Genomic DNA, 25,913 nt, shown 5'->3' on the forward strand with positions numbered 1-25,913 from the left:
ATGGCACCACGCTGCCAGGTCTCTGACCTCCTGCCTGTAGGCTGTCTCATCGTTGTTGGTGATCAGGTCTACCACCGTTGTGTGGTCAGCAGACTTCATGATGGAGTTGGGAGTTGTGCGTGGCCACACAGTCGTGGGTAAACAGGGAATACAGGAGGGGGCTAAGCACACACCCCTGGGGGCCCACCGTGTTGAGGGTCAGCTTGACGGATGTGTTGTTGCCTACCCTCACCACCTGGGGCCAGCATGTCAGGAAGTCCAGGATCCAGTTGCAGAGGGAGGTGTTCAGTCCCAGGGTCCCGAGCTTGGTGACGAGCTTGGAAGGCACAATGGTGTTGAACGCTGAGCTGCAGTCGAGGAACAGCATTCTCACATAGGTATTCCTCTTGTCCAGGCGGGAGAGGGCAGTGTGGAGTGGAATTGAGATTGCATCGTCTGTAGATTGTATCGTCTGTAGATCTGTTGGGGCGGTATGCAAATTGGAGTGGGTCTAGGGTGTCTGGGATGATGGAGGTGATGTGCACCTTTCAAAGCACTTTGATTAAAGATGTGAGTGCTGCAGGGTGGTAGTCATGGTGGCATGAAGCCTTAGAGTTCTTGGGAACAGGAATGATGGTGGTCAACTTGAGACGTGGGGATATCAGTCATCTTGGTATTGGCAGATAATTGTCAGGTATGCACGATATATCAGTCATCTTGGTATTGGCAGATAATTGTCAGGTGTGCACGATATATTAGTCATATCAGCAGATGTGCTCAGGTAAAAATATCTCTGCTATAATTAACGGCCCAGATTTTCATATTGGTGCAATTTCTTCTATAGTATGCGTATATGTGTCAGTGTGTGTGTGTGTGTGTGTGTGTGTGTGAGAGAGAGAGAGGACGGTGACGGGACACACTCACCACTCCCTCCATGTCCGTCATTTCGGGGGGAGCCAGCATGGACTGCACCATGAACTTGTGTTTGCTTTTCTCGTTGGGGTCGTAGTCGAAAGGCTGCAGCATCACTGGAATACAGGGCACAGCAGAAAGAAACATAAATGTATATACAGAATTGTGTTCCTTAGGCACCAAACTGAAGAAACCTGAAAGAGGAGGGGACTGCCTGGACCTGTCCATTAAGAAATCCTGATTTTCGTTTTGCATTTCAAAATGTTTTGGTTTGCCCTAATGAATACGACCTAGGTCTATGAGCTTTCGGACAGCAGAGCGCCTCTATAGCGGAGTAGTGCATACGTAGGATCCCTTTCCAGACCATAGCAAGGTTGTCTGTAACTTGGTTGTCTCTTGCTTTCAATAACCTATAGTTAAGATTGCAGCTATTTTTGTTGACTCATAAAATCAATTCTTATTTTTCAGAATCAAGGCAGCAACTTGATTGGTGGGTGAAAAGAAGAAGAAGACTGTTGAAAGTGTTAATGTTCAAAGTCAATTCATGTTAAAGGGATAGTGTGAGGTTTTGCCAATTAGATGTCTCTGCGTGCAGTTTGAAGGAACTAGCGTTAGCGAAATTACTCCTCTAGCGTTAGCGCAACGACTGCTAGTTAGCAATCACTCGCGAAACTACCTTCAACTTCCTTAAAATGCGTGCTTTTGTCAGAACATTCTGTGTTTCAGTTGAAGTACTCGGATTAGAAGGATATTTAACAAGTATTCAAACGATAAACAATGTGGTACCCAATTCCTTTTATAGTGCATAAAAAGGACCCTGGTCAAAAGTAGTGCACTGTATAGGGAATAGGGTTCCATTTGGGACGCACCCATATTCATGTTACCATGACTGCAAAACATTGACGGATCTACAGAACTCCCCACCGAGGGCAATTTGTCTAATAGCTTCAATGTTTTTCATTTTAACGTTACAAATTGCCCTAATAAAAAACAGCCGTCAGAATATTGTTTTACCCATCGTCTCGTCACATCATCCAATCAAGTGAAAAAAAAAAAAATGAAAAAAAGAAAGTGTTATGTGATGTCATTCCAATGACCAAAAGGCATTTTCAAGCTGTTCCAATGATTTACAATGATCGCTTTCTTATGTCGGCGTCTCAACTGGTCTGGCAGGGAATAAAATTGTTATTGATGGGTCATCTTTTTGCCCTGTTCATTACTATTTTAAGAGGTGCGCGTTCGGACTCAAAAGGTCTGCGCGTTTAACATCAATGCTGACTGTGGGAGTGATTTCGGGGGGAGCTATGGCTAACTTTCATTCAAAACAGATGACCTCTTCATTTCAAAGCCAGTGCTCAGATGTGGCCACTAGGACGGCACATGCCAATTCTCCCCGGAGTACAAAAAAACTTCACAAGTGTTCTTGTGCGCCATTACGGCAATCAAGCAAGTTCAATATTGCAAAGCAAAAACAGACGGCTGAAACAGATTGACATCCTGTTGCAGTCAGCCCCAATTTGCGAAGCCATCCACCGTTGGTCCAAAGGGACAACATTTGAGAATAGAAGGAAGGAAAGCATGTACGTTCTTTGAGGTGCATTAAATAACCTAAAATAAGTCCCAACTTTGTCAAAAAATATTTTTAAAAAACTCACACGCTTTGAATGACATAACTAAACCGATCCTGACAGAGCTCCTTTTAATCCTGTGATATATTATGAATATCTTCATACGGGGGGGGGGGGGGGATAACATTCCTAATATTCAGAGAAGTTAATTGTAGTCAACGTAGTAAAACAGACACTAATTTGCTTGTTTTTCCTGACTGGTTGTTGATTACATGGAGCCATTAGAAGAGGGAAAGGAATTTGGGAGTGCTTAAATAATTGGGTCCCTGGGGACTAAACTATAGCATTATTATCCATATCAACCTCAAAGTCTGCTAGTGGATCTATTCACAATGGAAAGACAGAGGGAGGCCATGTCTACTACTAAATACCACAAGCTGCGGCTGTGAGAACAAGGGCCCCAAGCACTCTGATAGCTATAGTGATAGGATCGTACCGTAGGCCTATAGGCTACTTCCAGCATTCCAGCAGAGATTAGTCTATATAGAAATTTTGTCTCTGAAAGTGCTCTTAAGCCAAAAGGGGTCCCCTAAGTGGAATAAGCATTGTGCAGAAATTATCTTGTTAGCTTAACTAAGGATTGTGAGGTTTCAAGAGTTAGGAAATTGATTGAATTTAAATTTGTACTGTATAGCAATAATTAATATGCAGTTCAAGAAGAAGAAATATCAAAAACTCTGTAATGTTTCTTAGTGGTTTCTTGAGACACACCGTCTCAATAAACTGAGCATCTCAATAAAATGAGCATCTCAATAAACTGAGCATCTCAATAAACTGAGCATCTCATTAAACTGAGCATCTCAATAAACTGAGCATCTCAATAAACTGAGCATCTCAATAAACTGAGCATCTCAATAAACTGAGCATCTCAATAAACTGAGCATCTCAATAAACCGCTGGGGACCGTTACAGAGTTGTGGATATTTCTTCTTTCGAGTAATGGAGTGAGATTATTCATTAAGCAACGTTATCACCCTTGATACTGATCTACGCCTTGATCAGGATACTATTTAGCTGATGCCGTCATTATTGGATCTCTCACAACAATAATATGGAACAACAAATGTGTCATGAGGAAAAAGTCAGCAAAACGTTGGCCAGCCATAAGGAAAGGAATTGCCTAAGCTTTTACTGTAGAATGTTGAAATGTCGAGGGCTTAAAAGTATTTCTTGAGACAATTAAGACCTTTGACTTCCACCCAGAGTAGATACATTTGTTGACACAAGGCCCCTCTCTCTGATTTCGAGAGCTCCATGCTACATAGTTTCTAGGGCTGGGACTTGCCAGGGACCTCACGATACAATATTATCACGATACTTAGGTGCCGATACGATATGTATTGCAATTCTCACGATTCTATATGTATTGCGATTCGATACTGCGACTGTATTGCGATTTGATATTCCAAACATATTGCTCACTATATGTCTGCTGCAGAGGGACAAGAGAGAGCCACGAGAAAACAGAAAAGCTTTGATCAGTCATGGAAATAAAAGTGCTGAAAACATGTCGCAATATGTAACTGTATTGATTCCCCCATCACTAATATTTTTCCATAGAACAATAGCACAATACCAATCAAGTTGAGCACTTCTGTGGTGTGCGTTTAACATATAGCGTTTTGCGGGGGTTAACCTAAGCTTCAGAAGCACCGTGTGTGTCTCCAACTAAGCCTGCAAATGACACTTCAGGGATTTTAGATATCCTTTGGCAAAGTATTCCCTTTCGGTCTAGGCAAAGTGAATTCCCACATTTCCTTTTGTGCTGCTCTGTTTACAATTAGAGGGAAAAACCTATGTCGGAGGAGGACTGTGGCTGGCTGATCCCGGGGCTTTGTCGCCCACTACAAATTCCCTTGGTGACTCTGAGCGAGGCCTGACACTGAATCCAGCCAGTGAAAATGGAGTCGGTGGTAGCAAATAGCCGCGTTAGTGGAGCCAGGAAACTCTAGCCAGGTCCTGTCCCGGGGTGAGAACACAGCTGTTGGTCTTAGGGGGGCAGAGAGAGAACCCTACCTCTAGCCAACAGAAAGCCTACTGTCTGTATACTATTCTGCAGAACTGCCTGGACTTCTCAACTGATTTCACAAAATACTACTTTACATAAATACATCCTGTACACATTATTGCTACAATGATTTGACTCTAAGTAGTGCAGGGATGTCACAATTTTGGTCTTCACCGAGGTAAAATTGGTTATATTGCCTCGCTGTCACAATCTGCCAAAAAGCACTCCTCTATCCATCATTTTTCAGACATTTCTATGCTCTCAAACTGTCTAGCTGTTTATTAGTGGGCTTGATGTGGTGAAGAGACTGTATACTACCGCAGGCGTTGACATTAAGCTCTCAAAGGCACTTGCCCATCGGGTAAGTACAGTTAATGTTTTACTTGCCCAAAAAATAAAATGGTCTGTTACATGCACAATGGTTAAAATGGCAAGTACCTTTCATTTTAACATTGTTTGAACACATCAGCACACTTATGACAACATTCTAACCCCTTTTCTACATAACTTGCATGCTAATTCAGTAAGGAAGTTCCATTACTTAGACAGACTTCTGTTGAAAAGGGTTAAAGTTACAAGTATGAAACAAAGTAATGATGTAAAACACTCCAACAGGGGCATGAAATTACCTTTTGGGTGAATCAGACATGTTGTCTGGTGAATTAAACAATTATGTGGAGGGGTGTGAACCTTTAAACAAAATTGGGATCCTTAACGTTAAAGGTGCAATATGCAGAAATCACTCTGCCATTTCCAGGTTGCAAAAATTATTTCAGTTTGTTGTGACAAAACAAGCAGTCATTGTGTAGAGAATCATTGTACCATCTAAACCGCTGTGAAATATATTTTCCATAACCAAAAATATAGTATTTACAGCGGTTTGAAGCTGCTGTACAAAACTGAAAATAAATTACACAGAAACAAAACTTAAGCACGGGAAGCATAGAAATAACGCACATAGAACAGATCTACCGCTTCTTAGACTTGCTTTCAATGAGAATGACAGATCTATAACTTACATTTCTATGTTAATTTGGTCCGGTCGCCCAAAAAGTTACATATTGCAGCTTTAAGAAAAATCCTTAACCGAAAACCTTTTTTTTGTACAACATTTTAATCACAGTACAGTTATCACAAAACCTATTATTTTCCGTGTTATAGCCTAACTAGATGATAGGCTATAAAGGCCTGGGGAAAGTTGGGTCATTTGAATTAAACCTAGAGAGGAAGAGGCGAATGTTAGGCTACTTTGGCCTCACCTGCTCTTTCTCTTCACTAATGATGCCAGTGTGTGTTCAGTCTCCAGTATGTTGCCTGTAGAATGTCCTAGCCTATTTATTGATGATATGCCCTGCTTTACTGAAGTTGAGAAACATTGCAAGCCAAGAAATTGCGATTCAGCATTCCATTGCAAGATACAGCTTTGATTGCCGATAGATAGACCTAGTGCTCGGTTCTGGTGGCTGACCTGCCTATACTGATAGATAGACCTAGTGCTCGGTTCTGGTGGCAGACCTGCCTATACTGATAGACAGACCTAGTGCTCGGTTCTGGTGGCTGACCTGCCTATACTGATAGATAGACCTAGTGCTCGGTTCTGGTGGCAGACCTGCCTATACTGATAGATAGACCTAGTGCTCGGTTCTGGTGGCAGACCTGCCTATACTGATAGATAGACCTAGTGCTCGGTTCTGGTGGCAGACCTGCCTATACTGATAGATAGACCTAGTGCATGGTTCTGGTGGCTGACCTGCCTATACTGATAGATAGACCTAGTGCATGGTTCTGGTGGCTGACCTGCCTATACTGATAGATAGACCTAGTGCTCGGTTCTGGTGGCAGACCTGCCTATACTGATAGATTGACCTAGTGCTCGGTTCTGTCTGTCTGCCTGATGGCTGACCTGCCTATACTGATAGATAGACCTAGTGCTCGGTTCTGTTTGTCTGCCTGGTGGCTGACCTGCCTATACTGATAGTAGGCCTAGTGCACAGTTCTGGTGGCAGACCTGCCTATACTGATAGATAGACCTAGTGCTCGGTTCAGTCTGTCTGCCTGGTGGCCAACCTGCCTATACTGATAGATAGACCTAGTGCACGGTTTAGTCTGTCTGCCTGGTGGCTGACCTGCCTATACTGATAGATAAGCCTAGCACACGGTTCTGTCTGTCTGCCGGGTGGCTGACCTGCCTATACTGATAGATAAGCCTAGCACACGGTTCTGTCTGTCTGCCTGGTGGCTGACCTGCCTATACTGATAGATAAGCCTAGCACACGGTTCTGTCTGTCTGCCGGGTGGCTGACCTGCCTATACTGATAGATAGACCTAGTGCACAGTTTAGTCTGTCTGCCTGGTGGCTGACCTGCCTATACTGATAGATAGACCTAGTGCACAGTTTAGTCTGTCTGCCTGGTGGCTGACCTGCCTATACTGATAGATAGACCTAGTGCACAGTTCAGTCTGTCTGCCTGGTGGCTGACCTGCCTATACTGATAGATAGACCTAGTGCTCGGTTCTGACTGTCTGCCTGGTGGCCAACCTGCCTATACTGATAGATAGGCCAAGTGCACGGTTCAGTCTGTCTGCCTGGTGGCTGACCTGCCTACACTGTGTCCCTCCCCTCTCTCTCTGTCCCTCGCTAGCTCGCTATGAAAGATGCAAGTGTTCATGTTCTCGGAAGTACGGCAACTAATCAGTCTCCTCCGTTCCAAAAATACTGAATCTTAGGAGTCGAATCTTGACACTCAGAAATGGGAGTCGACACCGAGAGTCGATGTGCAAGGAGTCGAGGAATCAATTATATTGGAAATAAAAAGGTAAGCAGGTGCATGTGGTTTCTCTTCTTGTGATTCTAAACTGATGGGAATGAAATCAAGAAGCCTTTTTGCTAAAGAAAATGGCACACAGTATGGTCAGAAAACGTCAATGATGTACAGGACCAGTCAAAAGTTTGGACACACCTACTCATTCACAGGTTTTTCTTTATTTTTACTATTTTCTACATTGTAGAATAATAGTGAAGACATCAAAACTATGAAATAACACATATGGAATCATGTAGTACGCAAAAAAGTGTGAAACAAATCAAAATATATTTGAGATTTGAGATTCTTCAAATAACCACCCTTTGCCTTGATGACAGCTTTGCAGACTCTTGGCATTCTCTCAACCAGCTTTACCTGGAATGCTTTTCCAACGGTCTTAAAGGAGTTCCCATATATGCTGAGCACTTGTTGGCTGCTTTTCCTTCACTCTGCAGTCCGACTAATCCCAAACCATCTCAATTGGGTGGAGGTCGGGGGATTGTGGAGGCCAAGTCATCTGATGCAGCACTCCATCACTCTCCTTCTTGGTAAAATAGCCCTTACACAACCTGGAGGTGTGTTGGGTCATTGTCCTGTTAAAAAACAAATGATAGCCCCACTAAGCCCAAACCAGATGGGAAGGCGTATCACTGAAGAATGCTGTGGTAGCCATGCTGGTTAAGTGTGCCTTGAATTCTAAATAAATCACAGACAGTGTCACCAGCAAAGCACCCCCACACCATAACACCTCCTTCTCCATGCTTTACGGTGGGAAATACACATGCAGAGATAATCCGTTCACCCACACCGCGTCTCACAAAGACACGGCGGTTGGAACCAAAAATCTCAAATTCGGACTCCAGACCAAAGGACACATTTCCACCAGTCTAATGTCCATTGCTTGTGTTACTTGGCCGAAGCAGGTCTCTTCTTCTTATTGGTGTCATTTAGTAGTGGTTTCTTTGCAGCAATTCAACCATGAAGGCCTGATTCACACAGTCCCCTCTGAACAGTTGATGTTGAGATGTGTCTGTGACTTGAACTCTGTGAAGCATTTATTTGGGCAGCAATATGAGGCTGATAACTCTAATAAACTTATCCTCTGTAGCAGAGGTAACTCTGGGTCTTCCATTCCTGTGGCGGTCCTCATGAGAGCCAGTTTCATCATAGCGCTTGATGGTTTTTGCGACTGCACTTGAAGAAACGTTCAAAGTTCTTGAGATTTTCCCGTATTGACTGACCTTCATGTCTTAAAGTAATGATGGACTGTCGTTTCTCTTTGCTTATTTGAGCTGTTCTTGCCATAGTATGGACTTAGTCTTTTACCAAATAGGCCTATCTTCTGTATACCACCCCTACCTTGTCATAACACAACTGATTGGCTCAAATGCATTAAGAAGGAAATAAATTCCACAAATTAACTTTTAAGAAGGCACACCTGTTCATTGAAATGCATTCCAGGTGACTACCTCATGAAGCTGGTTGAGAGAATGCCAAGAGTGTGCAAAGCTATCATCAAGGCAAAGGGTGGCTGTTTGAAGAATCTCAAATATAAAATATATTTTGATTTGTTTAACACTTTCTTTGGTTACTACATGATTCCATATGTTATTTCATAGTTATGATGTCTTCACTATTATTCTACAATGTAAAATAATTTAAAAATAAAGAAAAACCCTTGAATGAGAAGGTGTGTCCAAACTTTTGACTGGTAGTATATTTATACACTAGCTCCGGCAATACTTTGAGAAGTTAAATGGGAAGGAAATGCGAACTTTGCGAGGTGGAATTGAGGTACAGTAATGGTAGTACAGATGCAATGCTTAACCATCTGAAAGGGATGCACCGTGAGACCCAAACGGTTGCTGGGAGCTGCGCCGCTGCATTGTCCATTCACATGGATTTTTCTTTACCCAATAAAAAAATGTCTGTTTAAACGTTAAGAAACATTGTCCATTTGTCACTATTATTTATATACTCCTGACCTTCTACAGTAGCTAACCTTCTACAGTAGTCTAATAGTAGTCAAGAGAAAAACTATTTTATTTTTGCCAAACTATCCCTTTAAATGATGAGAGGTTGCTTTTTCCACAAGCCTTTTTCTCATGGCAAATGTATTAAACTGTAAGCACACTGGCTAGCTAACACACTAGAGCCAGTAGCACACTGGACAACTACATCAAATGTTTAGGCCTATCTTCTCTGTCTAAACTGAAAAACACTTAAGCCTACTTGAGTTGCGAGGTAATTTGCTAAATAAAGGAGCGCAAGCACCATTCGAGCCGTGACTCGCGCTACCGAAACAAGCACCATTTGAGCCGTGACTCGCGCTACCGAAACATGCACCATTTGAGCCGTGACTTGCGCGACCGAAACAAGTACCATTTGAGCCGTGACTCGCGCTACCGAAACAAGCACCATTTGAGCCGTGACTCGCGCTACCGAAACATGCACCATTTGAGCCGTGACTCGCGCGACCGAAACAAGCACCATTTGAGCCGTGACTCGCGCGACCGAAACAAGCACCATTTGAGCCGTTACTCGCACTACCGAAACAAGCACCATTTGAGCCGTGACTCGCGCGACCGAAACAAGTACCATTTGAGCCGTGACTCGCGCTACCGAAACAGGTGCGTCTTTCTCATCAATATCGCTGTTCACCGATTACTCCCGTTTTTAACAGGGTTTAATTTTCTTAAAGGGATTTTGCCAATGAGGCCCTTTATATACTTCCATAGAGTCAGATGAACTCATGGATACTATTTTTATGTCTCTGTGTCCAGTATGAAGGTAGTTCCTAAAGATCATTAGCGCAATTGCTAATTAGTGTTAGCACAATGACAAAGTCTACAGCAGGTATCATCAACTAGATTCTTTTTTTGAGCGGATGGTCAGGGGGCAGGAACATAATTACAAATAATTTGTAGACTGCAATTTGTCCACAAGAATCCCAAACATATAACATTTGACTAAAACATAATAATTTCAAACCTTGCTTACATTTGTATATGATCGCATGTATCTTCTCTATTATGCGTGGGCATACTTCTAAAATTAAAATCACTTGGAGGTGATTTCCTGGTTATTTTACAGTGTTTTATGTGAAAAACTTTTGCTCAGAAATCTTGGGGGGTCAAATAAAACCACCCACGGACCAAATTCGGCTTGCGGGCCGCCAGCTGTGGAACCCTGGTCTACAGTATGGGTTTCAACCTCATATTTATAATCTCCAGCAACAAACCAGTGCCTACATATGTGAAAACAGTGCGTTTTATTAATCTGTGGATAAAAATAAAGGTCCTTAAAAAATGCTTCTCAGTGATATCACAGGGTAGGAGTAAAAGTACAAAAATAGTGATTTTAAAAACCTGCAATGAGTTCAGAAATATCAGAGTACGGAATATAAATATATATGTATACTGAACAAAAATCTAAAAACGCAACATGCAACAATTTCTAAGATTTTACTGAGTTACAGTTCATATAAATTCATTAGGCCCTTATCTATGGATTTCACATGACTGGGAATACAGATATGCATCTGTTGGTCACAGATACCTTTAAAAAAAAAAAAGATAGGAGCGTGGATCAGAAAACCAGTCAGTAGCTGGTGTGACCACCATTTGCCTCATGCAGTGCGACACATCTCCTTCGCATAGAGGTGATCAGGCTGTTGAGTATGGCCTGTGGAATGTTGTCCCACTCCTCTTAAATGGCTGTGCAAAGTTTCTGGATATTCGCGAGAACCGGAACTCGCTGTCGTACACGTCGATCCAAAGCATCTCAAACATGCTCAATGGGTGACATTTCTGGTGAGTATGCAGGCTATGGTTTCCAGGAATTGTGTACAGATCCTTGCGACATGGGGCCGTGCATTATCATGCTGAAACATGAGGGGATCGCGGCGGATGAATTGCACGACAATGGGCCTCAGGATCTCGGCAAGGAATCTTTGTGCATTCAAATTGCCATCGATAAAATGCAATTGTGTTCGTTGTTTGTAGCTTATGCCTGCCCATACTATAACCCCACCGCCACACATGGTCTGCGGTTGTGAGGCTGGTTGGACGTACTGCCAAATTCTCTAAAATGACATTGGAGGCGGCTTATGGTAGAGAAATGAACATTCAATTCTCTGGCAACAGCTCTGGTGGACATTCCTGTAGTCATCATGCCAATTGCACACTTCCTCAAAACTTGAGACATCTGTGGCATTGTGTTGTGTGACAAAACTGCACATTTTAGAGTGGCCTTTATTGTCCCCAGCAAAAGGTGCACCTGTGTAATGATCATGCTGTTTAATCAGCTTCTTGATATGCCACACCTGTCAGGTGGATGGATTATCTTGGTAAAGGAGAACTGCTCACTAACAGGGATGTAATCAAATTTGTGCACAGAATTTGAGAGAAATAAGCTTTTTGTGCATATGGAACATTTGTGGGATCATTTATTTTAGCTCATGAAACATGGGACCAACACTTTACATGTTGCGTTTATATTTGTGTTCAGTGTATACGATGGTGTGTATAGACATTATAGACAGTATATTAATATAAAAAGGAGTGTACAGCAGTAGTTATATAGGATGATGCGTGACTAGAATACAGTATATACATATGAAGTGGATAAAACAGTATGTACAGTACATTCGGAAAGTATTCAAATTTTCCACATTTTGTTACATTACAGCTTTATTCTAAAATGGATTAAATAGTTTTTCCCCCTCATCAATCTACACACAATACCCCATAATGACAAAGCAAAAACAGATTTTTTGAATATTTTGAAAATGTATAAAAAACAAATAATATGACATATCACATTTACATAAGTATTCAGACCCTTTACTCAGTACTTTGTTGAAGCACCTTTGGCAGCGATTACAGCCTTGAGTCTTCTTGGGTATGACGCTACAAGCTTGGCACAGCTGTATTTGGGGAGTTTCTCCCATTCTTCTCTGCAGATCCTCTCAAGCTCTGTCAGGTTGGATGGGGAGCGTCGTGCACAGCTATTTTCAGGACTCTCCAGAGATGTTCCATCAGGTTCAAGTCCGGGCTCTGGCTGGGCCACTCAAGGACATTCAGAGACTTGTCCTGAAGCCACTCCTGTATTGTCTTGGCTGTGTGCTTAGGGTCATTCTCCTGTTGGAAGGTGAACCTTTGCCCCAGTCTGAGTGCTCTGGAACAGGTTTTCATCAAGGATCTCTCTGTACTTTGCTCCGTTCATCTTTCCCTCGATCCTGACTAGTCTCCCAGTCCCTGCCGCTGAAAAACATCCCCACTGCATGATGCTGCCACCACCATGCTTCACCGTAGGGATGGTGCCAAGTTTCCTCCAAACGTGACGCTTGGCATCCATGCCAAAGAGTTCAATCTTGGTTTCATCAGACCAGAGAATCTTGTTTCTCATGGTCTGAGAGTCCTTTAGGTGCCTTTTGGCAAACTCCAAGTGGGCTTTCATGTGCCTTTTACTGAGGAGTGTCTTCCGTCTGGCCACTCTACCATAAAGGCCTGATTGGTGGAGTGCTGCAGAGGTGGTTGTCCTTCTGGAAGGTTCTTCCATCTCCACAGAGGAACCATCAGGTTTTTGGTCACCTCCCTGACCAAGGCCCTTTATTTTTTTTATTTTACCTTTATTTAACTAGGCAAGTCAGTTAAGAACAAATTCTTATTTACAATGACTGCCTACACCGGCCAAACCCGGACGACGCTTCTCCCCTGATTGCTCAGTTTGGCCGGGCGGCCAGCTTTAGGAACAGTCTTGGTGGTTCCGAACTTCTTCCATTTAAGAATGATGGAGGCCACTGTGTTCTTGGGGACCTTCAATGCTGCAGAAATGTTTTGGTACCCTTCCCTAGATCTGTGCCTCATCACAATCCTGTCTCAGAGCTCTACGGACAATTCCTTCGACCTCATGGCTTGGTTTTTGCTCTGACATGCACTATCAACTGTGGGACCTTATATAGACAGGTGGACTCCAATCAAATTGTAGAAACATCTAAAGGATGATCAATGGAAACAGGATGCACCTGAGCTCAATTTCGAGTCTCATAGCAAAGGGTCTGAATACTTCTGTAAATAAGGTATCTGTTTTCTATTTTTAATACATTTGCAAAAAAATCTGTTTTTGCTTTGTCATTATGGGGTATGGTGTGTAAATCCATGAGGAAAATGTTTTATTTAATCAATTTTAGAATAAGGTTGTAATGTAACAAAATGTGGAAAAAGGGAAGGGGTATGATACTTTCCAAATGCACTTTAAACATTATTAAACTGACCAGTGTTCATTGACTGTGTACATGGGGCAGCAGTTAGAGACCATGTACACAGTGCAAGGTGCAAGGTAGAGTACAGGGTGGTAGCCGGCTAGCAGCCGTCTCTAAGGTGCATATTTGTTTCCTTACATTTAAAACAGTTTACGGACAAGGAGAGACTGCAATCCACACTTCCCTGGCCTCTGTTAGGGTTACACAATTCCTCCAACAAGGATTTCAGAAAAACCTGCGAACATTGGGAAAGTTTCTGGAATTTTGTGACCCTACTCCCTGACGAGATCCACAATACAATACGTAGGCCTACCTGAGACGTTGATTGAGGTGCCGGCGTCGAGGACGCCGCTGTTTGGCCGGACGCAGTAACGGCGCGGGGCCGTCGTCTTAACTTTGAAGCACACATTCCTGTCTGTAGGGTTGGCGAGCTTTAGGGTGGTGTTGACCACATCCGAGAAGGGACCTGTGCAGGGAGAACAAGGTCCCAAAAAGGAAAAGGGTTAGAGAAGCAGGAGCCTCCATCTTATATATATATATATCTCAAACCTAAATATATACTGGGATTTAGATTGACAACAGGCTTTACAGAGAACAGGCTTTACAGACAAGAGTCTTTACAGACAACAGACTTTACAGACAACAGGCTTTACAGAAAACAGACAACAGACAACATACTTTACAGAGGTGGGCCTATACACTGACAGAGATTTCTCCATTGATTCTTGAAGAAAATAACATATTAATGCCTCATGAGCTTAGTGGTTACATTTCTCCTGCCCAATCCCTTAGCTAATTGTCACCATCAAATTATTATCTGGGGCTTCATCAACAGGTGTATGGACATTGAGGTGTATGGACGTTGAGGTGTATGGACGTTGAGGTGTATGGACGTTGAAACATTAGGCCAGATGCCAACACCAAAATGGAACCCCAGACCTTTGTCATAGCCTGAATCATAATAGTTACCTCTACTAACCTCACTCTAGGGTCATGCCATATGATTTCAATCACTTTATGACTGCACCCCCTTTTGATTTGAACGAAACCTTCCATACATGTTTGCCCATGGTAGAAGTGGTCAGAAAGGGACTTTTTGGACATGAATGCCAAAACATTGAGGAGATAGAGGTGCTCAAAGTTGACCCATTTTGCATACCCCACCCCACCATGATACCATGTCTTCATCACTGAAAAAGATAAACGGTTGAGTTTGATATCATTTTAAAGCATACAAACAGGGTTGTCAAACTATTCTATGATTTCTTGAAAATAAGTTTAATAAAAAATGTAGTCATTTTTATTTTTACCTTTAATGTCAATTATCTAAAAACGCGTAAACTCAGACTTTTCTAATTTTCACAAATGTTGTAGCTTAGACTCTTTCAAATCACCTGAGGTGTTTGTGTTATGCCTGTCATCGGTTGAGACAGCATACTCTTGAACACAGGGTGGGTGTCATTTCAATCATATATAATTCATAGAATGGACCTATCCCTTCAGACCACTGCAATTTAGCTGGTAAACCATTGAAATATACATTGAATTGAAACTTTAACTTAGAATTACTACCAGAAACATGGCCGCCGGTCCATCCACCGTCGAATGTCAAATTTAATGGTAATATCTATTCTATTATGTACAGTGGGGAAAAAAAGTATTTAGTCAGCCACCAATTGTGCAAGTTCTCCCACTTAAAAAGATGAGAGAGGCCTGTAATTTTCATCATAGGTACACGTCAACTATGACAGACAAATTGAGAAATAAAAATCCAGAAAATCACATTGTAGGATTTTTAATGAATTTATTTGAAAATTATGGTGGAAAATAAGTATTTGGTCACCTACAAACAAGCAAGATTTCTGGCTCTCACAGACCTGTAACTTCTTCTTTAAGAGGCTCCTCTGTCCTCCACTCGTTACCTGTATTAATGGCACCTGTTTGAACTTGTTATCAGTATAAAAGACACCTGTCCACAACCTCAAACAGTCACACTCCAAACTCCACTATGGCCAAGACCAAAGAGCTGTCAAAGGACACCAGAAACAAAATTGTAGACCTGCACCAGGCTGGGAAGACTGAATCTGCAATAGGTAAGCAGCTTGGTTTGAAGAAATCAACTGTGGGAGCAATTATTAGGAAATGGAAGACATACAAGACCACTGATAATCTCCCTCGATCTGGGGCTCCACGCAAGATCTCACCCCGTGGGGTCAAAATGATCACAAGAACGGTGAGCAAAAATCCCAGAACCACACGGGGGGACCTAGTGAATGACCTGCAGAGAGCTGGGACCAAAGTAACAAAGCCTACCATCAGTAACACACTACGCCGTCAGGGACTCAAATCCTGCAGTGCCAGACGTGTCCCCCTGCTTAAGCCAGTACATGTCCAGGCCCGTCTGAAGTTTGCTAGAGTGCATTTGGATGATCCAGAAGAGGATTGGGAGAATGTCATATGGTCAGATGAAACCAAAATATAACTTTTTGGTAAAAACTCAACTCGTCGTGTTTGGATGACAAAGAATGCTGAGTTGCATCCAAAGAACACCATACCTACTGTGAAGCATGGGGTGGAAACATCATGCTTTGGGGCTGTTTTTCTGCAAAGGGACCAGGACGACTGATCCGTGTAAAGGAAAGAATGAATGGGGCCATGTATCGTGAGATTTTGAGTGAAAACCTCCTTCCATCAGCAAGGGCATTGAAGATGAAACGTGGCTGGGTCTTTCAGCATGACAATGATCCCAAACACACCGCCCGGGCAACGAAGGAGTGGCTTCGTAAGAAGCATTTCAAGGTCCTGGAGTGGCCTAGCCAGTCTCCAGATCTCAACCCCATAGAAAATCTTTGGAGGGAGTTGAAAGTCCGTGTTGCCCAGCGACAGCCCCAAAACATCACTGCTCTAGAGGAGATCTGCATGGAGGAATGGGCCAAAATACCAGCAACAGTGTGTGAAAACCTTGTGAAGACTTACAGAAAACGTTTGACCTGTGTCATTGCCAACAAAGGGTATATAACAAAGTATTGAGAAACTTTTGTTATTGACCAAATACTTATTTTCCACCATAATTTGCAAATAAATTCATTAAAAATCCTACAATGTGATTTTCTGGAATTTTTTTCCTCATTTTGTCTGCCATAGTTGACGTGTACCTATGATGAAAATTACAGGCCTCTCTCATCTTTTTAAGTGGGAGAACTTGCACAATTGGTGGCTGACTAAATACTTTTTTCCCCCCACTGTATATTTCTATTATTTCAATAGGTGTCCTATGGAGGATTGACAGTTTAATTTATAACAATGGATATTCCCACTTCAGTTAATATTCTCTGATGTGTGGACCTACAACCATCTTTGTGGTACCATTTGAGAGTAAACATTAACATTTTATTCACATACGTACATTCATCACCGAAAACATGACACCCACCCTGTATTCAAGGGTGTGCTGTGTCTCAACCGATGGCGGGCACAACACAAACATTTACATTTACATTTTAGTCATTTAGCAGACGCTCTTATCCAGAGCGACTTACAGTTAGCGCATACATTATTTTATCGAACCCACAACCCTGGCGTTGCAAACGCCATGCTCTACCAACTGAGCTACATCCCCTGCCGGCCATTCCCTCCCCTACCCTGGACCAATTGTGCGCCGCCCCATGGGTCTCCCGGTCGCGGCCGGCTACAACAGAGCCTGGATTCGAACCAGGATCTCTAGAGGCACAGCTAGCACTGCGATGCAGTGCCTTAGACCACTGCGCCACTCGGGATACTCCTCACATTATGTCAAATAGGGACTACGCTACAACATATATGAACATGAAAAGAATATGTTGTGAGTTTAAATTTTTTCTAAATAAAATATTTAAGGTTTTCTATTTTTTATTAAAAGGTCCATTGCTATCTTAATATCAAATCATTTCTGGGTAACAATTAAGTACCTTACAGTGATTGTTTTCAATTAAAATGGTCAAAAAAACAGAATGGTCAGGGGAAAACTGAAAACTAGCTGTTATTACTCCATTTTAATAAGTAGAGTAGCTGATGCAATTAAGGTCATGGCTAATCAGAAATATAATAATAATATAATAAAAATAACATGCCATTTAGCAATATAATATTGCAGTTTAGGCGCAATGTAGTTTTTGGCCACTAGATGGCAGCAGTGTGTGCGCAAAGTTTCAGATCGATCCAGTGAAGCATTGCTATACTGGACTACTTTGTATCAAGTCTGCCCGAATGTACTGAATTGGTCAATTGATACATTTTCAAGTACATAACTATAGAGAAAATACAAAAATGATATGGTAATACAAAATGTAAGTTTACACACTCCCAGGAATGTCATACATGATGGATCATTAACTTATACACTAACTTTCACACATCTAGATGGCCGGGCGAGGTGGGTGTGGAGTCAGGGACAGCAGGGGTTCAAACTGTAGAACCCAGTTCCTACATTTGAATATAGAAATTGACTTTATCAAACAAAACTATGCTACATTTTATCTCTGGGACCCTTAGGATGACAAATCAGAGCAAGATTACTTAATGTAAGTACATTATTTAACTTCAGAGGTGAATGTATCAAACCAGTTGCCGTGATACGTTTTTTGTTGTTGTGCACTTTCCTCAAACAATAGCATGGTATATTTTCACTGTAATAGCTACTGTAAATTGGACAGTGCAGTTAGATTAACAAGAATTAAACCTTTCTGTCTATGTCCTGGAAAGTTTGCTGTTACTTACAACAGTCATGCTAATCACATTAGCGCAAGTTAGCTCAACCGTCCCGTATACGGGACACTGATCCCGTAGAGGTTAATGTTCAATCAATTGAGTTCTATTTTGCCAATACTGTAATGTTTGCCTCAATATATTTCATGATGTGTGACAACATGGGCGCAATGATGTGCCCAATCTGTGATTTAGTGCATTATTATAGGGTAAGCTTAATAAACCGCCTCAATATTTGCAGTCATAGGTGGCAATATCTCTCTAGGAGCTGATCCGTTTTCTTTCTAACCTATCAGTATCAAATCAAATTTTATCAAACTAAAATATTATTCGTCACATGCTTCGTAAACAACAGGTGTAGACTAACAGTGAAATACTTACCTTCCCAACAATGCAGAGAGAGAGAAAGTAGAGAAATAATAAAAAAAGTAATAACATGTATTATTAAAAGTAATAATAAATACACAATGAGTTACAATAAATTGGATATATACACGGGGTACCAGTACCGAGTCGATGTGCACGGGTACGAGGTAATTGAGGTAGATACATTGCCTTCAGAAAATATTCATACCCCTTGATTTATTCCACATTCTGTTTTTACAGCCTGATTTTAAAATAGATTACATATATTTTTTTTCTCAACCATCTACACACAATACCCCATAAAGACAAAGTGAAAACATTAGAACAATCCAGAAATCTCATTTACATATGTATTCACACCCCTTTGCTATGACACTTCAAATTGAGCTCAGGTGCATCCAATTTCTTCTGATCATCCTCGAGATGTCGCTACAACTTGATTGGAGTCCAGCTGTGGACAATTCAATTGTTTGGACATGATTTTAAAAGAAACACACCTGTCTATATAAGGTCCCACAGTTGACAGTGCATGTCAGAGCAGAAACTATACCATGAAGTCCAAGGAACTGTCCGTAGATCTCCGAGATAGAATTGTGATGTGGCATATATCTGGGGAAGGGTATAAAACAATTTCTAGAGAGTTGAACGTTTCCAAGAGCACAGTGGTCTCCACCATTGGGAAATTGAAAAAATATGGAACTACCCAGACTCTGCCTAGAGCTGGCCGTCCGACCAAGAACCCAATGACCACTGACAGAACTACAGAGTTCCTTGGCTGGGATGGGAGAACCTGCCAGAAGGACAACAGTCTCTACAGCACTTCACCAATCTGGGCTTTATGGGAGAGTGGCCAGACAGAAGCCACTCCTGAGAAAAAGGGACATGACAGCACGCTTGGAGTTTGCCTTATGCTCCTAGTCTTTCATGTACCTTTTTTTTGCAAATTATTCTGTGGTCTGTTGAGACAAACATTTTACTCTTTGGCCTGAACGCAAAGCGCTATGTCTGGAGAAAAACCAGGCACAGCTCATCACCCGTCTAACACTATCCCTACCGTGAAGCATTGAGGTGGCAGCATCATGCTATGGGGATGCTTTTCAGTGGCATGGACTGGGAGACTGGTAAGGATAGAGGGAACAATGAATGGAGCCAAATACAGGCAAATCCTTGATGAGTGCAAACGACCTTAGCCTGGGGCGAATATTTACATTCCAACAGGATAATGACCCTAAGCAGACCCCAAGCATACAGCCAAAGCAACGCTTGAATGGCTTCAGAACAAGAATGTGAAAGTCCTTGAGTGGTCCAGCCAAAGTCCAGATTTGAATCCCATTGGCAATTTGTGGAAAAACTTGAAGATTGCTATTCACCGCCACTCCCATCCAACTTAACAGAGCTTGAAAAAATCTGCAAGGATAATGGGAGAAAATCCCCAAATCCAGAAGTGCAAAGCTGATACAGACGTACCCAAGACGACGCAAAGCTGTAATCGCCACCAAAGGTGCTTCTACAAAGTATTGACTCGGGTGTAAATACTTATGTAAATGAGATATCTGTATTTCATTTTGTCATTATGGGGGTATTGTGTGTAGATGGCTGAGAAAAATAATAATAATCAATTGAAGGGCATTCACTCCCCATTCTGCCTGCGGAGCAGTGACAGTCCTATTGAGCAACGATCACTTTTTGACTATGGCCATAATGACATTCTATTCACTCTAATCATGCTAAATTCTCGTAAGTAAATAGTCTTGTGAACCATATATGGTAGAGACGTATGGTTTGGACTATTGTTTTTTTGATGATTTAAAAAAAATAAACATTGAATGAAATAATTTTATGGGTTAACACCCAGTAGCAGCAACATTTGTGACGAGTTAAAAAAAGTTAACGCAGATGGTTAAAAAGTTAACCAAACAGCTGCCCGGACTAACTATTTAGCAGTCTTATGGCTTGGGGGTAGAAGCTGTTCAGGATCCTGTTACTTCCAGACTTGGTGCATCGGTACCGCTTGCTGTGCTGTAGCAGAGAGAACAGTCTTGGGTGGCTGGAGTATTTGACACTTTTTAGGGCCTTCTTCTGACACCGCCTGGTATAGAGGTCCTGGATGGTAGGGAGCTCGGCCCCAGTTATGTACTGGGCCGTACACACTACCCTCTGTAGCACCTTGCGGTTGGATGCCAAGCAGTTTCCATACCAAGCAATGATGCAGCTAGTCAATATGCTATCAATAGTGCACCTGTAGACCTTTTTGAGGATCTGAGGGCCCATGCCAAATCTTTTCAGCTTCCTGAGGGGGAAGAGACGTTATGGTGCCCTCTTCACAACTGTGTTGGTGTGTGTGGACCATGATAGATCCTTAGTGTTGTGGACACCAAGAAACTTGAAGTTCTCGACCCGCTCCACTACAGCCCGTCGATGTGAATGTGAGCGTGCTCGGCCCTCCATTTCCTGTAGTCCACGATCAGCTCCTTGGTGTTTTGGGAAACGCACGTTAGGCCTACATCTTTGGCCACTGTAGGAACGATACATTGTTAAAAACACCTATAAGCCTAAATTCCATCCCTATCAGGAAACCGGGCCCAGCTCCCTTCTTCACTGTCTCTGTAAAATCACTCTGCACAAATAGACTTCAAGTTCACACCCAACTTGACCAAGTAGCCTACCTCACACACAGAGAAGGCTAGGCTACTTGTAAAGGAATGCCAACACATACAACAGTGTAAATCAAATCCCATTTCTAAATTATATTAAACCCCGCCCAGTTGTTTCACTGAAGAGTAATCTGAAATTCCACGTGCCTGTTGTGGAATTGCTCAATATGAAACCACTTTTGTTTCACAACTTGTAATCATGCAGGTTGCAAAAAGCGGGTGAGCCAGACCACAAAACAGTAGCCTCAACAGAATGACTCAGGTCAGCTACAATGTTGGCTTTGTGAAACTAGTTTGATAAGAAGCAAAAGGCTTCGGAGAGGGCTAGGCCACTTGACATTGAGCAACATACAGCTGTACTGGATTTACAAACTGGCCTTAAAACATTCCACAGGATCTCAGAGTACACTTTGCACTAAAATAAAGAACATGGGAGAATCAAGGGAAAATGAATGAATACAAATCTGAGACTGAGCGTTTCCATATCAGGCTACCAAAATAAAACACACCAGCTGATAATGATGGGTGGGAAATATTATACAGTTACATATCGGGGTATTATTTTTGACGATATAGGCCTGCCGCAATATTATTTTTGCGCTAGTCAGCTGTACCTGAACTCCAGTATTTTTCCTTTAGTTCTCCATCCAAAAAAGAAATAAATAATAAGTCAATTTGTTTTCAGCACTTTTATTTCCATGACTGATCAAAACTCGTGTTCTCATGGCTCTCTCGTCCCTCTGCAGCAGACATAGGGTGAGAAAATATGTTTGGAATATAAAATCGCAATAAAATCGCAGTATTGAATTGCAATACATATAGAATCATGAGAATCGCAATACATATCGTATTGGCACTTAAGTATTGTGATAACATCGTATCGTGAGGTCCCTGGCAATTCCCAGCCCTACTAGCCGCTAGCCGTGGATGGAAATGTGGAAGTGAGCTGCCTCGTAGTGTGAATCAGTAAATTGACTAAGATAAGGTTTCACCTCGCAAATGTCCACAGCAACTGACACTTCCCTTTGCACACTGAGCCAAGACAGAGGCGAAATGTAAACCCTCACAACTGGCAGAACATCGTTCCAATGAAACAACTCATGCAGCTAACTACTGTAGCCTATACCTTATCTACAACAGCCTTGGGATGCTTTCCAACTGGCAGAAAAAAATACAGCCACAAAAAGAGAGTTCTGAAGGGCATATTTGATGCTGTTGTGTCGTCTGAACAGTGTGTTTTTTGAGGGAGAGCAAGACGGTTCCAAATTGATACTATTACAGAATAAGGAGATTTATAAAGAGCCCGAAAGGACCATAGCTGAATTTCTTGTCACTATAGGCCTGCCTTTCAATGGGCCATTTTAGTCTAAGAGGCTAGGTGATTTGATTATCTGTCCAGTCAAAGACTTTAATTAATAATTTAGGAGTTACCAAACAATGGAAAATGCCAGGCTTACAAATCTCAGACTACTCACCACTTGGCTATAAGTACAATATCACTACTAGTAGTAGTATAAGTACAATATCACTACTAGTAGTAGTATAAGTACAATATCACTACTAGTAGTAGTATAAGTACAATATCACTACTAGTAGTAGTATAAGTACAATATCACTACTAGTAGTAGTATAAGTACAATATCACTACTAGTAGGCTTTAATCAAAACTGCTTCAATGAAAAGTTTAGGTCAGATGTGTTGTAATGTTCTCGAAACATGGCCATCATTTCATGGTAACATATTGTAGGGTGTCCACCCACTCTGCCCAGATTCGGTGAAAACGCGCTTTGTTGATGAAATCTCACTTCATTATGTTATAAATGTATCTAAAACAAAAAAAAAATGTTTACCAAGACAAATGTGATTATTCATGTTCTGAATCGTTCAGTGGGGTCTTCTCTAACATATCATTAACATTATATCCAAAACGTCCGATTTTGTAATCTAATAGCCTACATCCGATAATAAGCACCGAGCTCTGCTGACATAGCGGTGCACGTTTCTCATCTTCAAAAAGTTATTTACATGGGTGGCAAAAAGCTAAAATTAGCATGACACAACCTGAGTTAAACGTAAAAGGCTTTTAAAATAAAAGCTCGGTATATGCTCAGTGCTCCCTTGGCATTTCAGAGATACGCTTGTTTTTGTGAGAAATCTTGGGAAAAGAACAGGAATTTCAAAGTAATATGAAAAGCGTATACTAAAACATGTCTCAAAATCGATATCCATCTTACCTCTATATCAGGGATGGGCAATTTTTGATGGGGGTGGGGGGCCACATCATGAGGGGCCGCAGTGGCTCACGGGTTTGTGTACTCACATCTATACCCACACATGCAGTCAGAGATGGCCCTAGCCTTTTGGGGGCCCTAAGTGATATTTTGTTGGGGGCCCCACATCTTGTGAGCGTAATATTTTAATGGCCCCCCTTTTTACAGCAGAGAGAGAGAGAAAAAAAGAAGTTTTAGAGTAAATTACCTGCAATTCTCCCCATTATTTCATTAGATGTAGAGAAAATTCTGCAGTTTTAAAGCAAGTTTGCTGCAATTCTACACATTTTGCCAAGGTGGCAGAGAGAAGATTTTACAATAATAAATTTCATGAAATTCTACTCATTTTGCCATGGGGCAGAGAGAAATGTTCGCAGTTTTGAATACGATATCTGAGTGAGAGTGACTAACAAAATCAATGGGGGCCTCCCGGTCAGTAATTTGACCATGATTAATACAACTAGACTAATTTACCAATCTTAAAAATGTTAGGTGACATGGAGTAATTGAGTGACTACCAGTGACTGACATTACAAGAGAAAAACTGTTGATGCATAACCACATTTCGAAATTGCACCTTGTGTATTCTACTATTCTAACTCTCAACAGTAAGTTGAGACAGACGGAGTCGTCCCCCCCCCCCCCCCCAAAAAAAAAAAAAATATGAATAATATACATTTTTGGGGAAATTGATCCGCAGGCCTACAAAAGGGGGGCCGCGGGCCACCAGTTGCCCATTTCTGATCTATATTGACAATAATTGTGTAGGCATACTAGCCCTGGGTTCCCCAACTTGTTCATGTTGAGGCCCCGTAAATAACAATATCAGGCTTATATGAGAGAATACCTATGATTGTGATTTTACCTGACAGAAGTCTTGACTTTTTAGTTATTTCTGTCACTTTGCTGAAGACCCTGAAAGACCCTTGCAGACCTCCAGGGGCCCATGAACACCTGTACTAGCCTGTGTGGCTTGGGACTTTCTTGAGGTAAGCCTACTTCTCGTAGTTATCAATTAGTTGGCTCAGTTTCTTTGCCATGAGACAAGACAAATAAAGAGGCTACCTTCACAACAAGCAGTGCAGTTTAAAGCTGCTTTAACTTTTTGTGCGACCCAACCAAATTCACATAGAAATGTGAGTTACAGATCTGTCATTCTCATTGAAAGCAAGTCTAAGAAGTGGTAGATATGTTCTATGTGCTCTATTTCTATGTTTCCTGTTCTTAACTATCAGTTTTGTAAACCAGCTTCAAACAGCAGAAAATACAAAAATGGCTATTGAAAATATATTTCACAGCGGTTTAGATGGTACAATGATTCCCTACACTGCCTGTTTTGTCACAAACTGAAATGAGGAGAATTATTAGAATTTTAGCAACCAGGAAATGGCAGAGTAATTTCTGCATATTGCACCTTTAAGCGATGGATTATATTGGTTTGACAAGGCAATGGGGCATCTCAAATTACTGTGTAAAGACCCTATATATAATTCAACGAACACAGATGAAAGGCTATTCATTATTTTGTATCTCAAAAGTGGCCCAATGTTACATTCTTGTGATAATGTTTCAGGGAACGTAGCCTACTGAGTGGGCTCAATAAATTAATATTTAACTAACTGGACACGTTGTAATTCATAGGATGCCCAGTACAAAGTGTCCATATGGTATCCTGAGCCATATTGCTGCTTACCACACCTAGTCATGAACAACACTTGCCAACTGATGAGTAGAACCTCCAGATAGCAATATAACGTTAGCTAGCTAGTATTTAATGCCCAGTTCCATCTTGCAAGCCAGCAAGCGGTTAGACTGACAGCTAACTAATTACAGTAACTAGCCAGCTAGCCAAGTTAGTCAGCTAGCTATCATGATGCTTGCAAGTAGGGGCAATCAGCTGGTATTCATTGTTAGCCAGCTAGCTCATAATTACACTGACATAATTGTCTTCGGGCATGAAGGAAAATAGCTGCGATTCAAACAACAATTGTATTTTGACTGTGCTTGAATCGCAGCTAGCACGAGAATAAACAGACTGACTCGCCTAAATTACTGGAACGATATTACACAATGCACGTGAAACATAATGCACTAACGTTACTAGGCTAGCTACCAGCTAACTAGTTACCTTACGTTACTAGGCTAGCTACCAGCTAACTAGTTACCTTACGTTACTAGAAGGTCAACTCGACATTATTAGCAGCAAAGACCTGTCAGGCAGCTGCAGGAATAGCTAGCTAGCTACCTTCTCAGTAGGCCAGGCTGGAACGTAACATAAGCTGGC

General features: G+C 41.8%; 1 protein-coding gene across 1 annotated transcript in view; it reads right to left on the reverse strand.

Moving 5' to 3' along the window:
- Positions 1-25,913, reverse strand: part of LOC311133813 (vesicle-associated membrane protein-associated protein B-like) — a 33,207-nt gene that overhangs the window by 6,828 nt on the left and 466 nt on the right. Inside the window, exons 2-3 of the mRNA XM_084167391.1 lie at positions 13,910-14,062; positions 904-1,007 (exon numbers count right to left, since the gene is read on the reverse strand). Of these exons, the coding sequence (XP_084023517.1) occupies positions 904-1,007; positions 13,910-14,062 (257 nt within the window). The remainder of the gene's footprint in view (positions 1-903; positions 1,008-13,909; positions 14,063-25,913) is intronic.

Source organism: Coregonus lavaretus (genome assembly GCF_964263955.1).
Source record: "Coregonus lavaretus genome assembly, chromosome: 8".
Lineage (NCBI taxonomy): Eukaryota > Metazoa > Chordata > Actinopteri > Salmoniformes > Salmonidae > Coregonus > Coregonus lavaretus.